Source organism: Hippoglossus hippoglossus, chromosome 10 (assembly GCF_009819705.1).
Source record: "Hippoglossus hippoglossus isolate fHipHip1 chromosome 10, fHipHip1.pri, whole genome shotgun sequence".
Taxonomy (NCBI): domain Eukaryota; kingdom Metazoa; phylum Chordata; class Actinopteri; order Pleuronectiformes; family Pleuronectidae; genus Hippoglossus; species Hippoglossus hippoglossus.
Genome location: NC_047160.1, coordinates 10,624,697 through 10,643,416, shown reverse-complemented (window position 1 = coordinate 10,643,416; position 18,720 = coordinate 10,624,697). Strand labels below are relative to the sequence as shown.

The 18,720-nt window shown below is 40.8% G+C and overlaps 1 protein-coding gene across 4 annotated transcripts; it reads left to right on the top strand.

Annotated features, from left to right (window-relative positions):
* The first annotated feature begins 2,382 nt into the window (after nucleotides 1-2,382).
* anxa6 (annexin A6) lies at nucleotides 2,383-13,422 on the top strand. Of its 4 annotated transcripts, none has more exons than XM_034598470.1 (26): nucleotides 2,391-2,590; nucleotides 3,507-3,560; nucleotides 5,209-5,293; nucleotides 5,557-5,651; nucleotides 5,767-5,880; nucleotides 5,964-6,054; nucleotides 6,131-6,210; nucleotides 6,336-6,392; nucleotides 6,772-6,865; nucleotides 7,336-7,431; nucleotides 7,565-7,623; nucleotides 7,783-7,905; nucleotides 7,998-8,056; nucleotides 8,345-8,423; nucleotides 9,020-9,101; nucleotides 9,199-9,293; nucleotides 9,446-9,559; nucleotides 10,311-10,401; nucleotides 10,491-10,570; nucleotides 10,784-10,837; nucleotides 10,931-11,024; nucleotides 11,111-11,206; nucleotides 11,318-11,376; nucleotides 11,611-11,733; nucleotides 12,964-13,046; nucleotides 13,139-13,422. In XM_034598470.1, the coding sequence occupies exons 2-25, from the start codon at nucleotides 3,558-3,560 to the stop codon at nucleotides 13,021-13,023; spliced, it is 1,983 nt and encodes a 660-aa protein (XP_034454361.1). In that variant the 5' UTR covers nucleotides 2,391-2,590; nucleotides 3,507-3,557; the 3' UTR covers nucleotides 13,024-13,046; nucleotides 13,139-13,422. The 4 variants fall into 4 exon arrangements, with proteins under 4 accessions (XP_034454363.1, XP_034454361.1, XP_034454359.1 ...); XM_034598468.1 differs by having other exon boundaries at nucleotides 2,392-2,590; nucleotides 11,611-11,748; XM_034598469.1 differs by having other exon boundaries at nucleotides 2,393-2,590; nucleotides 12,964-13,422.
* Nucleotides 13,423-18,720: the final 5,298 nt, after the last annotated feature.

Genomic DNA, 18,720 nt, shown 5'->3' with positions numbered 1-18,720 from the left:
GTTTGTCTCTGGTGGCTCCTCTCCTCAGAGATTGTGATGCTGGATCGTGGATTCTACCATTACTGGCAATGACTTCTCTATTTCAATCGTCAGTGTTGCTCCCTTCATCTATATCAGACAATTTCCCCCCTGTTTTTTTTCGGGCTGGTTTTCCTTACTCCTGTTGATGGTTAATGACAGAAGATGTCGCACCTTCTTAAGCCCTATGAGACAAATTGGGATTTGTCAATTGGGCTATACAAATAAAATTTGATTGATTGATTGTGTTGTGCAGTGTGTCAATGTCCTGCCGCATGATGACAACGTGTTAGTGCAGCCTTCTGAATTATTTCTGCTGCTGACATCATGAGTTCACATCACATGAGAGAGTGACCGTGATCAACTTTTGTGTTCTGGATCATGATCAGATAATTTCTTTCTCCACAATTTGGCAGAAGTGTATCTTGGTCTCACCGGTTGACAAAACGTCGTTCCAGAGCTTATACTATTTGCCAATTCTAGTCTGTCCTTCCAAATTTGTCCTGCTGATGAGTGGTTTTCATGTTGTGGTCTGACCTCTATGTTTCTGCTCTCCTAAAGCCCAGGTGAATGTGAGTCGTGCTGCAATTACACCGCCAGAATGCTAGTGGCAGTAGAGTTTCTATGCTGGTGTTGAGTGTCTTCCGGTTTCTGGTCCACTTATTTACAAATTCTCTGGCGTCACTGTTTACTTCAGAACGATGGCAAGTGTTACTAAGCGGATCGTGTTGGAGCTGATAGATGTTGAAGAGCATTTAATTTTATATAAAATTTCTGTCAATAGATCCCTTTCACCTAAATCTTACACACTGGACCTTTAAGGCTCTGTTTTAGATCATAAATAGAATACATATAAACCCTGTTGGTAGAGCCAAGAAGCACTGTTCTGAAGGACTGATTGATGTAGTGTACCCCAAGCAAGGAACTATGCTTTATTTTACTGTATATATTTTTGTCTTTAACCTCTTGCGTACTGTCTTGTGTTGTAGAAATAAAATAAAACTAAATAAGATAAACCATAATAATATAAACTAGGGCTGCAAGCAGCACTGGCAGGCCTTCGCACTGTCGGTGCGAAGGCCCTAACAATTTCCTAAATGGCTTTCCTGATCAGTGCAATGCATTTTCAAAGCACAAGAGGGCAGTACATAACAATTACCCTTCACTGCCTCATATGGTCCCCTGTCTGAACACTGGGGGAGGCAAAATGAAAGTTGCTCCAGGATAGTATGATATGATGACATTAGAATAAGGGGAGAAAGAAGTCAAACAATTATATTTCTTTAAAGACTGGATACAATATCCATCCACCCTCTTGTCTTTTGAGGGTTGTGCTGAAGTCATTCCTGGATACAACATGATCTCTTAAAATAGCTGTATGAATGGAGGTCAGGTACAAGACTGTGTGGAATGATGGCATTCATGATCGGCTCCTGTTTGCCAGATTTGGGCCACAAGTAAGCAATAGCAGTACTGCATGTCAACCAAAGGCAGTCAGATTTGTGCTATTTGGGCCATATTCACCATTTACCACATGGGCCACTTTAGGTTCACATCCAGATTACACCTTGCCTAGAGCACTGCATGTTTGCCAAAAAAGTCCCACACTTGTTTTGGGATATTTGGTCTATATTTGCTATTTTACATGTAGGCCACTTTAGGCCCATGTCCATTTCGTGTGGGCCACAAAAAGCCCAGAAGTGCTGCATCATTGTCTGAAGTGGGCCATATCTATCTGGTCTCCGCCCCTCAGCACAAGTCAACTCAGACCTAAACTGTGGGATATGTCTTGTCTGTGACCCCCATCAAACCACCACTGAGAGTTTAAGGGGGATTGTGAAAGCTACTGGTACATTTCTTTCACATTTGGTACTTTGAGCCTTCTGTAGCCAACAATGCTGACAGTAACACCTCCCCCCACCTCCTCCACCAGGCTGTGCTGATGTCTCTCCCCGTTTACTGGAATAGACGCCTGACAGGACAGAAATAGAGCACGCAGAATCGGTGTCACCCCCCCCCCCCCCCACCCCCCCCCACCCGCCCCACCTGTGTTAAAATCACATTTAAGGTCTGTAATGTTATCATTTTTTTATGAGTTACTGCTGCTTCACGTCTTCAGTTGGAAGGGGAAACAAGAAAGCAAGACAGGAAACTGCTGCTGTATGCGTCTTTTTGGATGCAGAAAAACGTGTGCGTAAAACCATGCGTAATTTAGGCACGCCTGCCTCGTCTGGTAGATTTCACTTTAGTTAGGACGCACAGACTGTATAAGACACACCACACACACGTACGCACACACGCACACACACACGCACGCACACACACACACACACACACACACACACACACACACACACACACACACAAGCACAAGCACACTTTGGAGATGCGCCGCGAGAGTGCGCTGCAGTCGCTGCGTCACGGAGGAGGTGGACACGTAACGGGACCTCGGCTGCGAGACACACAGCTGGGAGACACACAGACCCACAGACAGACAGACAGAGCGGGTTAGCGGGGACAGAGCAGAGACAGCAGGACCACTACAACCCAACACACCTCCTGCACAGAGAAGGTAAGCTTTCACATCTGTGATTCTTCACCAGTCTTATCTCGGCTGCCTCTTCAAGTTTGCTGATGCGTCATTATTGCTGCCTGTGCCAATGAATTGCTGCAGCCGGCAACATACCCCTGATTTAATTAAGCTTATAAGTAAATGTGAGCAATAGTGATAGTTCAGTGTATCTTAGCATAAAAGTTGGGGACAAATACATCGTTAGTTAGATATAAAGGATGTGGAGTTTATTCTGCCAAGTGGGGTACAGGAGAAGGGTGTGGCTCTGAGTATAGAGAGGCCAAGGCCCCATGGCCCCCCACACCAGACCTTGGTTATGACATGAAGTCAAAGTGTGCATGCTATTTTTACAGAGCTTATCTTCTCTCTTAAACAAACAGTACAACATTTAAACCCAGCATGGAGTTTAACCCCCTCTTTCTACTTAGAAAAATCTGAACAGAGTCAAACATGTGTCAAACTGATATCATCCAGATTTCATTCATTTACATTCTAACTCTACTGTTTGTAGTATGTGAAAGTCAGCTGATCTGGAACAGGCTTATTCATACTAGCTGTGCCTCATTACTCTTCTGAAAGGCCGCACTATAGGTTTGAGTGTGTCCGCACGGAAAATGTGACGAGATCGTTTTCCTGCCAATTGGTTTACTGCTAATTCCATTTTAGGTGAATGGGAGGTGAAGGATAAGAGAAACTCCTTGTTATTTTTCTGGTGCCGTGCTCCTGCTCTGAGTTAGTGACCAGTGATCTGTCAGGCAACACATTGAACAGGACCACCTCATTAGCTTCATCTCCATGTCTCTTTGCAACACACTTTTCCCACACGTCGGAGGAGAGTGACACCTTCACTCAGGCGTGGATGTTTTGCAAATGCTGTCCCCCAGACCTACATCAGCTTTTCTCTCTCTCTCTCCAGGCCTCAAACTATTGATTCCTGCAGTGTTGACACAGAAGACCAAATATAGAAATGGTAAGTGATCTGATCCTTTCTCCTCTTGCATTATGTAAGTATGATGTGGAATATATATCGTGCTGCAGAGCAGATCTCGTGGCTATGGAACATTGATGGTTTTGTGCACCCTTGAATGAGGTGTGGGACAGAGTCAGGTCATTTTTCTGCCACCTGTCACCATGTGAGCCCTCCTCCTCATAAAGGCAGCAGTGTAGGGTGTCAACGATACCAGTGGCACACACACCTTACAGCGTCTTTCCAAAGTTGATGTATTCATAGAGTTATTTAAACCATGTGGCAGGTATCCAACGTTATTGTCCAAGCTGTAGGTCAGTGCGCTGCCATTCTTCTCCTACCTGACGTGAAACACGCACTTGCCGTTAAATGTATTCTGGAAAGTTGTGGCCCTGGCAACAGAGGAGACAAACAACACTCAGAGAGGAAGGAAGGAATGGGTAGAAATGTATTTCGTGATGTTAAATCCTCGTTAGGGCTGAGACGTCTGTTGCTTGGTGGTTGTAATGTGGTCCTGTTACGATGTGGGTGAAGCCTCCCAGCTGTCGTGAGGAGTGATGGTCTTTGTCGTGAAGCAGAGGATCAGAGCATGTGCAGGGTGGAGGGAACACTTTGGCAGTTTGCCTCAATGCAGTAATCTCTACGGCAGCAGCTGCAGTTTGAGCTCCAGTACGTATAGGCCAAGTTTTCCTATTTGCTAAAGTCAAAGCTCATAACTTCATCGGACGAAAATGTCTTAAATGTGAGCAGTTACTTTATATTTATATTTATATTTTAACACAGCGTCTTTATGCATAAGCTTAATGATCGATGGTGTGTTTGTAAACTCTGACTTGTTTCACTGTATTTGAGCCACTGTATGTCAGACCCCTGCAAAGAGAGGTGCTGAGTGTGAAACCTGACTCCCTGCCACTCGAACACACCCACACACACACACACAGATGCATACACACACAGCAGCTGCTGTCATGGCAGACTTGGCCTCATCTCCATGGCTCTTCCACTTTTTACACAGTCCTCTACTCCCACCCTGAAAGACACCCTGAAAGACACCCTGATTTCCTGAGAAGGTTCATATCCAACCAGTTTACATCCAACCTCTTTCTCAACTTCATAATATCAAAAAGGAAGAAGAAGAAGTTGGTCACAGCCGGGGTGATAACTATCTCTGCAGACTGAGAAGCTTTAAGCTAAATACAGACACCAGAGTGCTAACGTGGTCACAATGAAACATGCTCCCAGAATCATCAAACTCATTAGGTTTTATCCTCTTGGAACCATGACTGGTTTTTACCAAATTCACATTACACAGTGAATGAATGGACATCCCTATAGACATGTGGCTAGTGTGGCAAAAATGAAAATAACATATTTACCCTATACCAAGACCTACATACTTATTTAAAATGTTTTTTCTACCACTATTTTGATGCTATGACCTAAACTGTGGCTAGTAGCCTCACATCGGTAACCACAGTCCAGTTGGCTGCTGTTCAAACCAACAAAGTTTTAGATTATAGAGAGATAACTTTAGAGTGACAAAGTTGTATTTCTACACGTGCTGTGTCACATCACTGTGCTCTCTGTCTTAGACTCATCTCACTTAGAAATGTCTCACCTCTGAAAAAAGTTCAAACTATTTCCCTTGCAGGTGTTCAGAGGCACAATAACAGATGCTCCAGACTTTGATGCCAGCGCTGATGCTGAGGCGCTTTACAATGCTATGAAAGGCATTGGTGAGTCCCTCACTGATCCACGATCTTTGGCCATGGAGGCGTAATGGTCCTCTTTCAACATCAATACTATTAACTTCAATTTTATTTGTATAGCGACAAATCACAAGATACATTATCTCAATACACTTCACATAGTAAGGTCGTTACCTTAAATATTATAGAAAAACCCAACTGCCCCCATTTGTGATTGACAGTGACACAATCAGAGATCAGTATAAGTGATGTGATTTCGATGTTTAAAAATGATGCCTTGTGTTTCTCAGGTAGTGACAAAGAGGCCATCTTGGACCTGGTCACTTCAAGAAGCAGCGCACAGAGGCAGGAAACGATTGCAGCGTACAAGAGCAACTTTGGAAAGGTGCAAAAATACATCTCATCATCACGTTATTCATCCAAATTATAAGTTTTTATTCTCTGTTCATGCCAGGTAGTTACTTCCTTCACTTTTAGACATAAATCTAATGTTTCACCAGGACCTGATTGAGGATCTGAAGTATGAGCTGACAGGCAACTTTGAGCGGCTCATCGTCAGTCTGATGAGAACTCCAGCCTACCACGATGCCAAAGAAATCCACGATGCAGTAAAAGTAAGACGTTTACCTCATTGTCAGATTCTTGCTCATACTCCAGAGGTTACTTTAGGTATTTTAAGTCCATGCTCGGTTTTCAGGGAGCTGGAACACACGAGAGGTGCCTGATTGAAGTCCTGGCATCTAGAAACAACAAACAGATGCACGAGATGGTTGCAGCGTACAACGATGGTAAGGAATGTTTAAAAGGATGCCATTTGTTTCGCATCTGTCAACATTCCACATCGACATCTGTGTTTGTCTGTAGCCTATGGCAGAGACATGGAGGAGGACATAATCATGGACACCTCGGGTCACTTTAAGAAGATGCTGGTTGTTTTACTTCAGGTCAGTTCACCCAGGAGTTGATGTGATCACCAGTGAAATATCCTGTCAGCCATGCAGCGCCTGTCGTAGCCAGAGTACTGTGTTGTTTTTATTGTCTGATGGTGACTGTGTTGCCATGGTTTCAGGGGACCAGAGATGAGTCAGGAGTGGTGGACGCAGACCTGGTGGAACAGGATGCACAAGTGAGAATTTGAAACAGTTAAAGATTGTTTGTTTGTTTAAAAAAAAAACATTGATCATAAATGTCATTCCAGTAAAGCTTATTGAAATGAATTTAATTGACTAATGGAAAGTACAAAAACAGTTTTTATTTTACTGTAACTGTAAGTAAAAAAGAAGATAATGTGATGTGGTAAGACAGTATTACTTTCATTAATGAAAATGTAATGTATGGAACTTCATGGCAGTTCAACCAAAGATGTTGATATGCTTTTGTCTGTATAAATGCAATTTTAAGTTAGACGTGCCCTGCATACAATGATAGACCATAGGGGATTTTCTCAAACTTTTATTTTCCTTACTCATTCTCATGTCATGCTGTGTTCTCTCACCCCTGCATAGGACCTGTTTGCAGCAGGAGAGGAGCAGTGGGGGACCGACGAGTCCAAATTCATCATGATCCTGGGAAACCGCAGCATGACCCACCTCCACATGGGTGAGTACGACTCTCGGGGAAATTAACACAACACCGAGGCATTTGACACATTCCCACACTGACCTCAGGAGGTAATGGCACATTAAAAGTGGTTAAATTAGTGTAATTGTCGAGTGATGTCAAGTTGTAGTGAAATTCATCACAGCGACACTCAACAGTTGATATATACTCTACTGAGGCCTGCTCAAGTTTAAAAATGATCATCACAGGAAAAAAACTGCATTTGCTTTAACTGTGCAAAATGTTTTTAGGTAAAGGTAGAATGAAATATGGCAGAAGAAGGAAGGAAATGTAACTTCTGACAAGTTTGCTCCAGTACAAGCAGATCGTGTCTCTTGAATGCATTGTGTTTAAAGTCCTGAGAGATTGTTTTTTTACATTTAGAAGAGTGAAATGACAACAATCCATCAGTGTAACCAATACAAGACAAACACAGTTGCTGCCTCGCTGACTGTCTGTTGTTGGTTTAGTTTTTGATGCATACGAGAAGATTGCAGAGGTGTCCATCGAGGACAGCATCAAGAACGAGCTGTCTGGAGACTTTGAGAGGCTGATGCTGGCCGTTGGTAATGAAACACTCAGCACACTCGACAAGCTTCAGACATTCCTGCAGCGAACGCACCACTTCATGGCTTGAGTTTGCTGTGTGATGTCAAGTTGTCAACTAATGCCGGCCTCTCTCCTGATGTTCTATCACAGTCCATTGCATAAGGAGCGTCCCCATGTTCTTTGCCGGGCGCCTTTACAAGTCAATGAAGGTAAACGCACACTATGTAAAAAGAGACATTCAGTCTGGTTCCAGCTATTTACAGACCTTCCTGAGCAACACAGTCATTAGAACACATTTTTATCCTCTGTATTGAAATTGGTCAGGACTCTGTATCATTGCCACATTATTCTGCCTCCTTCATTTCCAGGGTCTCGGCACAGCGGACAACACCCTGATCAGGATCATGATTTCTCGCTCTGAAATAGACATGCTGGACATCCGAGAGTTTTTCCGCCTCAGATACGAGAAATCGCTTTATAACATGATTATGGTGAGGAAAAAAACTACCAAGATTTTCAAATGCTCGAAGAATAAGATAAAGTTTGACACTAATATAATTTTGTGTGTGTTTAAACCAAACAGGACGACACATCAGGGGATTACAAGAGGACTCTGCTTCATTTGTGTGGAGGAGATGATGAGTAAGTCACAGTAAGGCTGCAGACCGAAGCAGCCACCAGAAGGGGGTGCTAGAACACCACTTTTCAAGAGTTACTGAAATGTTAAAGCTGCAGAAAATGTTTATTACCACATAGAGAGACGTTTGTTGTCATTGTAATGGAGCCATTTGTTTGATTGTAAAGCAGTGTTGAGTTAATTATTTATATTAGTATAATAGTCTCCCCTTCCTAGAAATGTATCCACCATTTACAGCTTGAGGTTTCTGGCTTTGCTGAGTCTCCTGTGCTGTGTCAAACTGATCATTACAGCTTAGCTGGAGAGTTCTTCCCTGAAGCCGCTCAGATGGCCTACAAGATGTGGGAATTAAGTGCCATGACCAAAGTGCAGGTTTGGGCCCCCGTTTGCTCTCACTTTAGATGTGTCATTGCATGTTTGGCTTGGCGGTGGCATGCACCTTAATTGTACGCCTACCCTGCAATGATCTGCATCTTGCATTGCACAGTGAAGGCTTTGTCAATGGGAGGATATCAGAATTCTGTTCACTGAAAGTTTTGTCATAATGTTCTCCCAAAGCAACCGCTCATGTCACCTCGTCTGAGGAGTTGGTGAATGTCAAAAAGATCTCAGCATTTTTGTCAACAAAAGGCTGTCTCACGCTGTTCGTGACTGACTTGTGTTTCAGTCTGCCCACCTTTTAATTGTTGGTGGCTTCTAACCTCAAGAGGGTGCAATCCCACTCAAATGTCAGGAGATAATTACCATAAAGCTTAGCATGCTGTTTTAGGATTGTTTTGATCTAAATACCCTTTTAACAGTAAACCATTAATTAAAATGTACATGTTGCATGCTTTGCAGGCCTCTGCATGTTTATCTGCTATATTCAATTCAAGCTTGACAGTCTCGACTTGCCACTTCACATTATATTTGCGTTTATGTGGAATAGTGATTCTCATTCTGCCAATTTTGTCATTTCCTCTATTTAGCTAAGGCCAACAATCGGCCCCACACACAACTTTGACCCTGCTGCTGATGCACAAGCTCTGAGGAAAGCAATGAAAGGATTTGGTATGCAGCCCCCTGAAAACTACAGCACATTTACACTGTTACCACAATTTCTTCAAGACACATTTTTCAACTGTTATCACCTCTTTTTCAACCACAGGCACAGATGAAGATGCAATCATTGACATTGTTGCACAGAGAAGCAATGCCCAGAGGCAAGAGATCAGGCAGGCGTTCAAATCCCTACTGGGAAGGGTGAGAGAAATTAATATTTGAAAATAAATAAAAAATAAATGAGGATTCAAGTTGTAGCACATCTGATACCTCTTCATTTTTTGCTGCAGATTAACTTCTGTTGAATTCAAAAAACTGTTAAGTCTCTAATTTTAGTTTTGTTATTTTCTCAGGATCTGATGAAGGACCTGAAGTCTGAACTGTCCAAGAACCTAGAGAGGCTGATCATCGCCCTCATGTTGACTCCCGCAGAGTTCGATGCCAAAATGATGAGGAAAGCAATGGAGGTACAGCTGATACAAATCAACAAACACGGAACGCATCTGAAAGTCAAATAAATTTGCATTTTTATGGATTTATAACTTATCAGACATTGACAGCATTTCCTCTTCTGGAAACCATGATTCACCCTTTACTCTGAACAGAGAAGAATTGGGTTCAGAGGAATTCGCTTATGAGAAGTCATTGATACAAATCAACATACAACACAGCCAGTGGCCATAGACACCATGTTTTGTGACCGTCCCATTGTGAACACAATATCTCAAGAACGCCTTGAGGGAATTTCTTCAAATTCGGTACAAATGTTCAATTGGACTCACGGATGAACTGATTCGAATTTGATTTTAGGTCACTGTGACCTTTCAATGCCACAGGAGTATCCTTACAAATTTGGCACAAATGTTCACATAGACTTATGCATTAATTTATTAGATTTGGGTGGTCAAAAGGTCAAGGACAAGGTGGGCTCACCAAACATGTCTTTGGCCTCTTGAGTGTGATATCTCATGTCTGTCTTAAGGACATTTCTTCCTTTCTTCTGTCACTTGGACTCAAAGATTAACCGATTACATTTCAGTGATCAAAGGTCATGGTGACCTCAAATGATGCTGGAAAAAAATAGTTTCTGAAGCCTGTGTCAGTAGCCTGAAAATGCACTCATCGGTGGAGGCATACAACTGCAGGGTTTTAATTATAGTTAGTGAAACTTCTTTGCTTTTTTGTGGGGACTCACTTTATAAAAATGAATTTCAACAGGGTGCTGGGACAGACGAACACGCTCTCATCGAGATCCTGGTCACCAGGAGCAACGAGGAAATACAGGCCATGAATGCTGCTTATCGGGACGGTGAGTTTGAAAACTCACAGACGGCTTTAAAGTCACTTCCCTGTTTGAGAAAACTATATATATATATTTATATCTATATCCTTTCACAGCCTATAAGAAGTCTCTGGAAGACGCCATTCAGTCAGACACATCAGGCCTCTTCTGCCGCATCCTCGTTTCCCTCGTGCAGGTGAATCTTGCCATCATGAGAACTTCGACTGTGTTTGATTTCCACACCTACTCACTGTCTGCAGTCTTTCTGATGACAGTAGCAGATTTGGTCGCCTCCACAATTTTCTTTCACAATTACTCATTGAAAAAACTAAACATTCTGGCAGTGACCTAGTGATATTTAGTTATGCATAATTAAATTCATATTTTACTTTTTTTTAACTCTGTTCAGGGTGCAAGAGAGGAGGGCTCTGCAGACATGGAAAGAGCCAACACAGATGCTCAGGTGATTTAGTCTGTGACATTTTATTGTGTTAAAGTGGTGAAATAGAAGAATGGGTTTAAATGTTTTGTTCTTGTTCCTCCTAAACCTTTTCAGGAACTTGCCGACGCATGCAACGCTGACTCTGATGACATGGAGGTAAAGTTCATGAGTGTCCTGTGCACCAGGAGCTTCCCCCATCTCAGGAAAGGTAAAGGTCAAGACAGATGGATCACAGCGAGGAACCAATATTTAAAAGAAATATATAAATCTGATCATTCTCTGCTCTATTCACAGTTTTCCAGGAGTTTGTCAGATACACCAATAAGGACATTGAACAGATTATCAAAAACGAAATGTCGGGCGATGTGAAAAATTCCTTTTATGCAATAGGTAATGACCAACTTTGACATGTAACTTTCTGCACATCACAATTCATACTGCTGACAATCTCGACTCTGTGACTCCTCCTCAGTCCCTGCTTGCTCTCTCTTTGCTTTGCAGTTCGCAGTGTGAAGAACCAGCCTTCTTACTTAGCAGACCGTTTGTACAAAGCCATGAAGGTATTTATTCATAGTGATTTAAAGATTGAAAGCTTATGCTGTAGTATATATTTATTATTTCTAGCCTAATGCACATTACCTGGGCCCTTGGCACTAGAAGCAAGTGATAAGGTCATATTTGTTGGTGCATGTAATATATTTAGGTCGTATTCTGTGAATTCTTCATTTGGAGCACAGTTAAACATTAGCAGCAGCTGCCAGAAAACACAAAGTCTGAATTGATCTCCCCCGCAGGGCCTTGGCACAGACGACAGAGCTCTGATCCGCATCATGGTGTCCCGTAGCGAGATCGACCTTTTCAACATTCGCAAGGAGTTCAAGGAAACACACGACACCTCCCTCCATGAATTCATCCAGGTAGAAACCATGATCGTAAGTCTGAGACAATGTCTACTAACACTCCAGCTTGGTTTGTCGTGGTCTCATCTCATGTGAGTCTCTGTGGAGTTTGTGTCATGCTCTGTGACTGTGTGTGTGATGCACATCCTTCTTCTGCTGTGGTGCGGTGCTTTAATCTATAGCTTCCTGCGGTGGACTATAGGTCTGTGGTCACTGCACAGCTGTTTAGGAATTTCCCTTGCATGCTTAACTTCCTCTCTATATCCGCTGCATGATTGGTTGACAGCCGCAGAGGCAGGAAGTACCCAGAAGCAGTTCTATAATAATTCACGAATGAAATCACCGTGACACTAACACATCAAAAATAAGTAGAGTGCCCTGGATTGGCTTTAACAGGAATATTCTCAGATTATGCAACAGCAAAGGTTGCCATATCTTGCTTAATCTCAAGTGTTAAAATGACAAAAAATACAATATTTCATACATTAAGTTTTGAGAGTTGTGTAGCTCTGTTCAGAGAGACTGCTCAAATTAAATAGCATATGTTGAGATTGACAGAAGAGACATTGATTCAAGCAATTTGTGGATTCATTTAATAAATTGGCAATATTATAAATGTACAAAAATTTTGTTAGTCACTGACATCCCAGAGTAAATAAAAACAAAAATAAGTTGAAATATAATGCAATAATTTGACATTTTGAGAAACCCACTTGGAATTGAAGTTACAAACCAATCAAATGTCTTTTGTAGTAAATCACCCTCACAGGCTAGTTGTTTCTGTCTGTTTCCAGTGTTTTATGCTAAGCTAACCAGCTGCTGTGTGTATCTGTACCTGTATATCTGTACCGCACAGACACGAGTGATCTGTCTTCTCATCAAACTCACACATAAGCCCACTTCTCAAAATGAGGAACTTTTTATTTAAAAATAACAGTTTTATTGAATTGTGATGATGATGAAAAGGGTGAGTGTCAGCTGATGTGAAGGGCAATTCCAGTTTTAACTCACTTATTTTTATAGATTTTGTGACTTTGACTGACTGAGTCCTGCTTCTCCCCCATGACTCTCATTCTTTTCAGTATTAGTGACTTTAAGAGTTCTGCTTCTGTGCGAGAGTGAGAAGTAAAACCTGCTTTTTGGTTTAAGCTCTGTGCTGAATGTCAGGAGCAGACGTATGAACGGAGTATTTCCCATGAATTTAAGCTCCCGCCTGTGTGTGTGGTTTTTTTTTGTCATCTGTTTCAGGGTGACACTTCGGGAGACTACCGTAAAACGCTGCTGGTGCTCTGCGGAGGGGAAGATTAAACACGTCATGTCCCTGTAGCTTCGTACGCAGACTTCGGTGTCAAACCACAAGACAAAAAGTGTGAACGTGGAGTGAAACTGCGTCGGTAAACGTCAGCATCTTATTTGTTCCCAGCTGCTGCCACTCCTCAGCCAAACCAGGTGGCCTGTGACCTCCCGTCCCAGACCTTCAATGCCAGTTTTCTGCTCACCTGTCTGATTGTCCCACCTGTCTGGATGATGTCTTCTGTTTTTTTTTTTTACAAAGTCATATGTAACTTTTAAATGTCCACATTAGCATAGAGAGGAGCTTCACTTGTGCAGCATATGAGACAAGAAGAACTCAAGCAGTGCCTTTAGATTGTTGGCCATCCAATGATTACTGTGATTTTAAGGTATCAGATAAATAAATCAAACAAAGAATGGTGTATTTTCTCTTTCTTCTTGCATGTTTAATATAAAACAACAGCCCTGATGTTCAATTATGCAAGCAGTTATCTAAACACCTTTACATTTAAATGATCAAACATAAAAATATATCATTTACTCTTATAACACTTAATTTCATGCGTCACATTTTGAACTTGTAAACTGTAAAAGTTCAACACAGCTGTCTGTTCTTTTTAGTGTGTCAGTTCATTGTGTATGTGTGAGTGCAGCTGTTGTCAGGCCATCTTTGAGTTAAAAGAGGAAAGGGAAGAAAAAAAACGTATGTGGCAAGGAAATCCCCTGCACTACGCCAAAATCCAAGGCAACAAAGTCTGCAGCAGTCATATACACACACACACACACACACACACACACACACACACACACACACACGCACACACACGCACACACACGCACACACACGCACACACACACTGGTTTTATTGGCACACCCAACCTGAAATTGCTCCATTTGCTGTTGATTATAAAAGATTCGAGAGATTACTCCAATGGCACATTGTTAAAAACTCAGGGGATGTCAAAACATACACTTCTTTGAATTTCCCTTTTTTGATGGCCGGGGGAACTTTGTTCTGTGGTGTTGTTCAGAACAGCGTGAACTAAACAGACTGTAGCTGTTATGTCAGCGTGAACTATGGGTGTTGCTTCAGTCTCTGACGTTTGTATTTGCAGTCTCTGAGTCTCACGGCGGCGAGATGTGATCATGCAAACAAACCATGTACTTTATTGTGTTTACAAGCTGGTATAAGTTAGAAGTCACATGCACACTTTTCTTGAATGGTGCTCTTAGTTTTGTCAGAGTTGTGTGGCCTCCTCGAGTCACTCAGTTCTGTTGACATGCTCTGCTGTATGCAGTGTGGTGTACATACTGCAAGCTGATGTCCAGATTATAACATACAGATACAATATTGACTTGTTATTAATTATTTTTCCATGAGTCGTGTTGTTGGTGCACGAAGGAACCGCTAAGTCGGACACACACACCGGGTTCTGTTCAGACTATACAGTACAGGCCATTTTACTGGGTTATGGGAATTCCCCGAGCCTCACAGTGAAATGCTTCCCCCCCGATTCACCAGTTTCCTTAAAAAGTGCCTCTCCGACACAGGCTGTGTGGGTGAGTTGTTGTTTATTTGTTTTAACATTTTGAGATGCAGCCACAGAACATATTCGACGTGTTATCGTTGTTTATGGCATTGTCTTCTTAAGATACAAAGTAGGTTATGAGCATTTTTGTGATGTCACTGAAATTTGTGTTTTCCTGTTTGGAGCATAACATGGATGCCAAATGTAGCACAGGGAAAATATAGATTTCTGCTCTATATGCATTAAAAAAACTCAACTAGTTGACATTTAATCCTTAGGGGGTGTTTTTCTGTTTATTATATTATGTCTTTTTAAACTGGATCAATATTTCTGTATTTTTATGTTAAATATATTTGTCATTATAGCAAACCATAAGATCACAACCCATTGAAATGTTACCTATCTATGAAAAATCAACTAAAATAACACAAAATGGAGGTTTTAAAGACTGTATTTATATCATCATTATAAATTAGACATGATCCTGGGAGAAATGTACTATTACAGGTTTCTTGGTATCTGGGTTTTAGATTTGCTGTTAAAAAAGGCTGCAAAGAGCCTGTTAGAGTTAAACCTGAAGCATGTGCATTGCCTGATGTTTTTTACTTGTTATTAGAGATTTTGCCGCGATGATGTCCCTGGTTTAAAGAAGACGAGAGGACAGTTGGAGTCAGTGGTTGGCAAACAAAAGCACATTTTGAATTAAGTAGCTCACAGCTAATGATTATCAGCTGCAGACTGGACATGTGTCTCTGCAGGGTGACGTGCAGGCTTGCAACAGTGTGTGCTTCAGTCTGATAATTGCCGTCTCTCACATGTCATCTGCTCACTCTTATGTCTTTGTGCTGTGAGGCAAATTCTTGAAACCGGGTTTTTTTTTTTAAGTAGGTAAGATGAGAAAATAAATGCAAGGTTTGCTGCCCTTAGAACTAAAGGATAGCTGACATTTCCTGTATCCTCAGGTTCAGCTTTTCATGCAGCAACTTCTGTAGAAGACATTTTACCAGATTGTTGTGGTCACTGGGCCACACTATATGGTCATACACGTTATTGTCAATTGTCGTGAGTGGTTATATTTGATTCATGTAACTCATCACTTGAATCTAAATACGTTTAAGCAGTATTTTAGTGTACGAAAAATATATTGTATACCTTTTAAAACAGGAATATGTTTACTAAAGCACACACAGCACATTACAGATCCTCTACCAACCCACTCTCACTTGTTTTCTCATTCATTGGGTTAAAGAAACAAATTAGTAGTATGATAACATTATTTTACAAACATTTGAAAGTTGTTACTAAGCTGTTTTTTCTAGGACAGCAGTTAGTGTTAGTTGTACGTTAGTAGTTCAGTATTACTGTGCACATACAGGAAGTAGTATACTGGTGGCTACATAAAGAGAAAACACCAGTGTGATTCTGATTAGTTTATGTTTATTGTGAATCCCATCCTGTATGTTTCTAAGGCTGATGCCGAATGAAAATCATTATGGAGGGTGATTGTTTGTCTCAACTTGTATTAACTTGTGATTCATGTAAGCCGTTTGGGTATTCAAAATAGTTGTTGTGACCCATTATAGAAACTTGCCTAAACTCAGCAACTTGTGTGTGTGGTATGTGGTCCCAATTAATGAATTATTCAGTGCTTGTATTTGACTGAGATATGGTCGTTGTAACTCCATGAGGAAGAAGTATGGCCAAAGATCTCTCGTCTGTTAATTCCCACAAGATGTCACTATTGCCCTAAATGATTTATGTTTTTTAAGTCAGGGCCTGTAATAAATTCTGTCAATTTACTCAGACATACTGTTATATTATTATACTGTGTGTGACATACTATTCTTAAACTAACACCTCTTAACCTGTGTGTCAAACAAATAAAACACAGCATATATTTTATATGACAAACATTATCTCAAATAGCGTCAGGAATCTACAGCTTCTGAGAAATGTTAGGCCTGTAAAACCATCAAAAACGTCACAAACATGAACTTGTAAATGTAAATCTAACATGGCATGTGTTAAATGTAGATGAAAACATTCATGTTTTCATCTACATTTAGTTTAGATAACATGACTGCTATTGTATAGCTCAGAGTTTAATACAGGAAATACACTGGTAGCCGGTAAATCAAATATTTTATTGATTATGTTACATTTTAGCCACGATGTGTGATTTTCTTTTTTTCATTTGACTAGGTTAGTATTGAGGTGTGTGGTCTGAAGTAAAAATAGAATGTGGACACTAAGGCCTAGAATTGTGTTCACAGAGCGCAGGTGGAACACCACATTTTCTATAAATATACTTATTAACAAACATATCAATATACTAATATATTAAGAAACAAATAATAATTAATAGTAAAAAACTAAGGAATTAACAATTGAACATATTGTTTTATAATTATAATAATTAAAGCAGACTTCAAAAGCTGGAAAGCTACAAACTAAATCCCAGCTAATATTAACCCCATCACAATTACAGCTGAAATTATTCATTGATTAAAAAGACAAAATCACATAAAATCCTACCGAGGTGATGTTTAATCAGTAGCAGCCTGTTGCAGCAGCTCTCACTCACTTTTGAGCTTTTTCTTCTTGTGCAATCCTGTACATTTTCGATTTTTTGCCATTTTATAATTCTCTTAAATAATTGTTTGTATTTCTATTTGTATACATACATTATGTTTGTATTGCATGTCTTCTTATTATTTAGTTTTTGTTGTTTGTTTTGATGTTTTCTACTTTTTGCCATCCACTTTGCTGCCGTAACACAGCAAAGTTCCCCCTCAACTTAATTTGTTTTATCTTAAAATGAATCTGAAACTATTTTGATACTTGTTTAATTTCACAAGTATTTTTTTAAAGAGATTATTTTTAGAATCACCCTCGCAGATAATACTATTTACTTGATTTATTTTAGTCTTCTGTGGTATTAAACTAACTACCTGTGACTGTTATGACTGTTTGTTGGGCCTGAGCTTGAATAAAGTCTGATTCACATTTTTCACAATTTTCTCATATTATGCAACAAAAAATTTGATTCATTGAGAAAAGTGATGTCAGACAAAAAGAAAAAGGATTCATTGAGAAAGTGACAGCATCATCTAGGACCACAGCCATCCAGCATGCAGAATGTTCACTCTGTCACCATCTGGCAGGACTGCACGCACCACTAGACTTAAGAACACTTTCTACCATCAGGCCGTCAGAGTCCTAAACTCGCAGTCAACTCATAACTAAGAACCCTCTGCACATCTGTTCTCCTGAATACGGGAAACAACTGATACCCACACGTAGCAATAACTATACATACACGTGTGCAATAAGTATTCACACACACTCCATCCAGTTAAAGTTGTTACTTCATTTGCAACACATGTCACACTGCACCTTTAAATGTATAAAGTTTTAGTTAAGACATTTTTATAGTGAGCTCTATCTACCTTGCTTTATTTTTAACTTAACTATGTCACCGCTGAGCTGACCGGTTTCTTCTTGTCTGACACCTTTCATTGTACTTGGCCCTGTGTTTACTGCATATGACCAATACAACTTGAAACTTGAACTTGACGTCAGACAAATCAACAATGACAATAATAATTAGTTGCAGCCCCATTCACAAAGTGAACATCACATCTCTCCACTCTTAGACCAAATGTTTCCAGTGAACTTATGGTGTGGACTTCAGAGGTTCACTGTAACTTGACCTGGGGCCTCAACAGTCATCCCAGTTCAGAGGAAACATGTGATGCAATCCCAGAAACCCCCCACAACAGCCCCTACTCTACATTTATCAATGAAGCATAAAGTCTTTCAGAGAAAATGACTGGGGTTTTTTTTAGAACTGGGGGTGGAGGGGGTGTTGTAGAGTTAAAAGGAGAGATACGTGGTTAAATTTAAACAGGCTATGGTTTAAAACAAGAATAACTTTATACCGTTATTTTAATTTGACCGACTCACCTGAATGACCTTGTGTTAAATGAAATCCTTGTATAGAAGTATTTACTCACACATCGTAAACACCACGATGTGAAGACGCTTATAGTTAAACTCAGTTCTCTGTGTGTGTGTGTGTGTGTGTGTGTGTGTGTGTGTGCGTGTGCGTGCGTGCGTGTGTGTGTGTGAGTACGTGCGGCGTCTCGCTCCGGTGTTTACATCACTCCCATTGGCTCCCGC

Bases quoted from the DNA above. Each gene is read 5' to 3' on its own strand.
- anxa6 (XM_034598468.1), top strand. The intron at 5,652-5,766 runs GTGCAAAAATAC...ATGTTTCACCAG, and splicing joins ACAAGAGCAACTTTGGAAAG to GACCTGATTGAGGATCTGAA. The intron at 11,749-12,963 runs GTAAGTCTGAGA...CATCTGTTTCAG, and splicing joins TCCAGGTAGAAACCATGATC to GGTGACACTTCGGGAGACTA.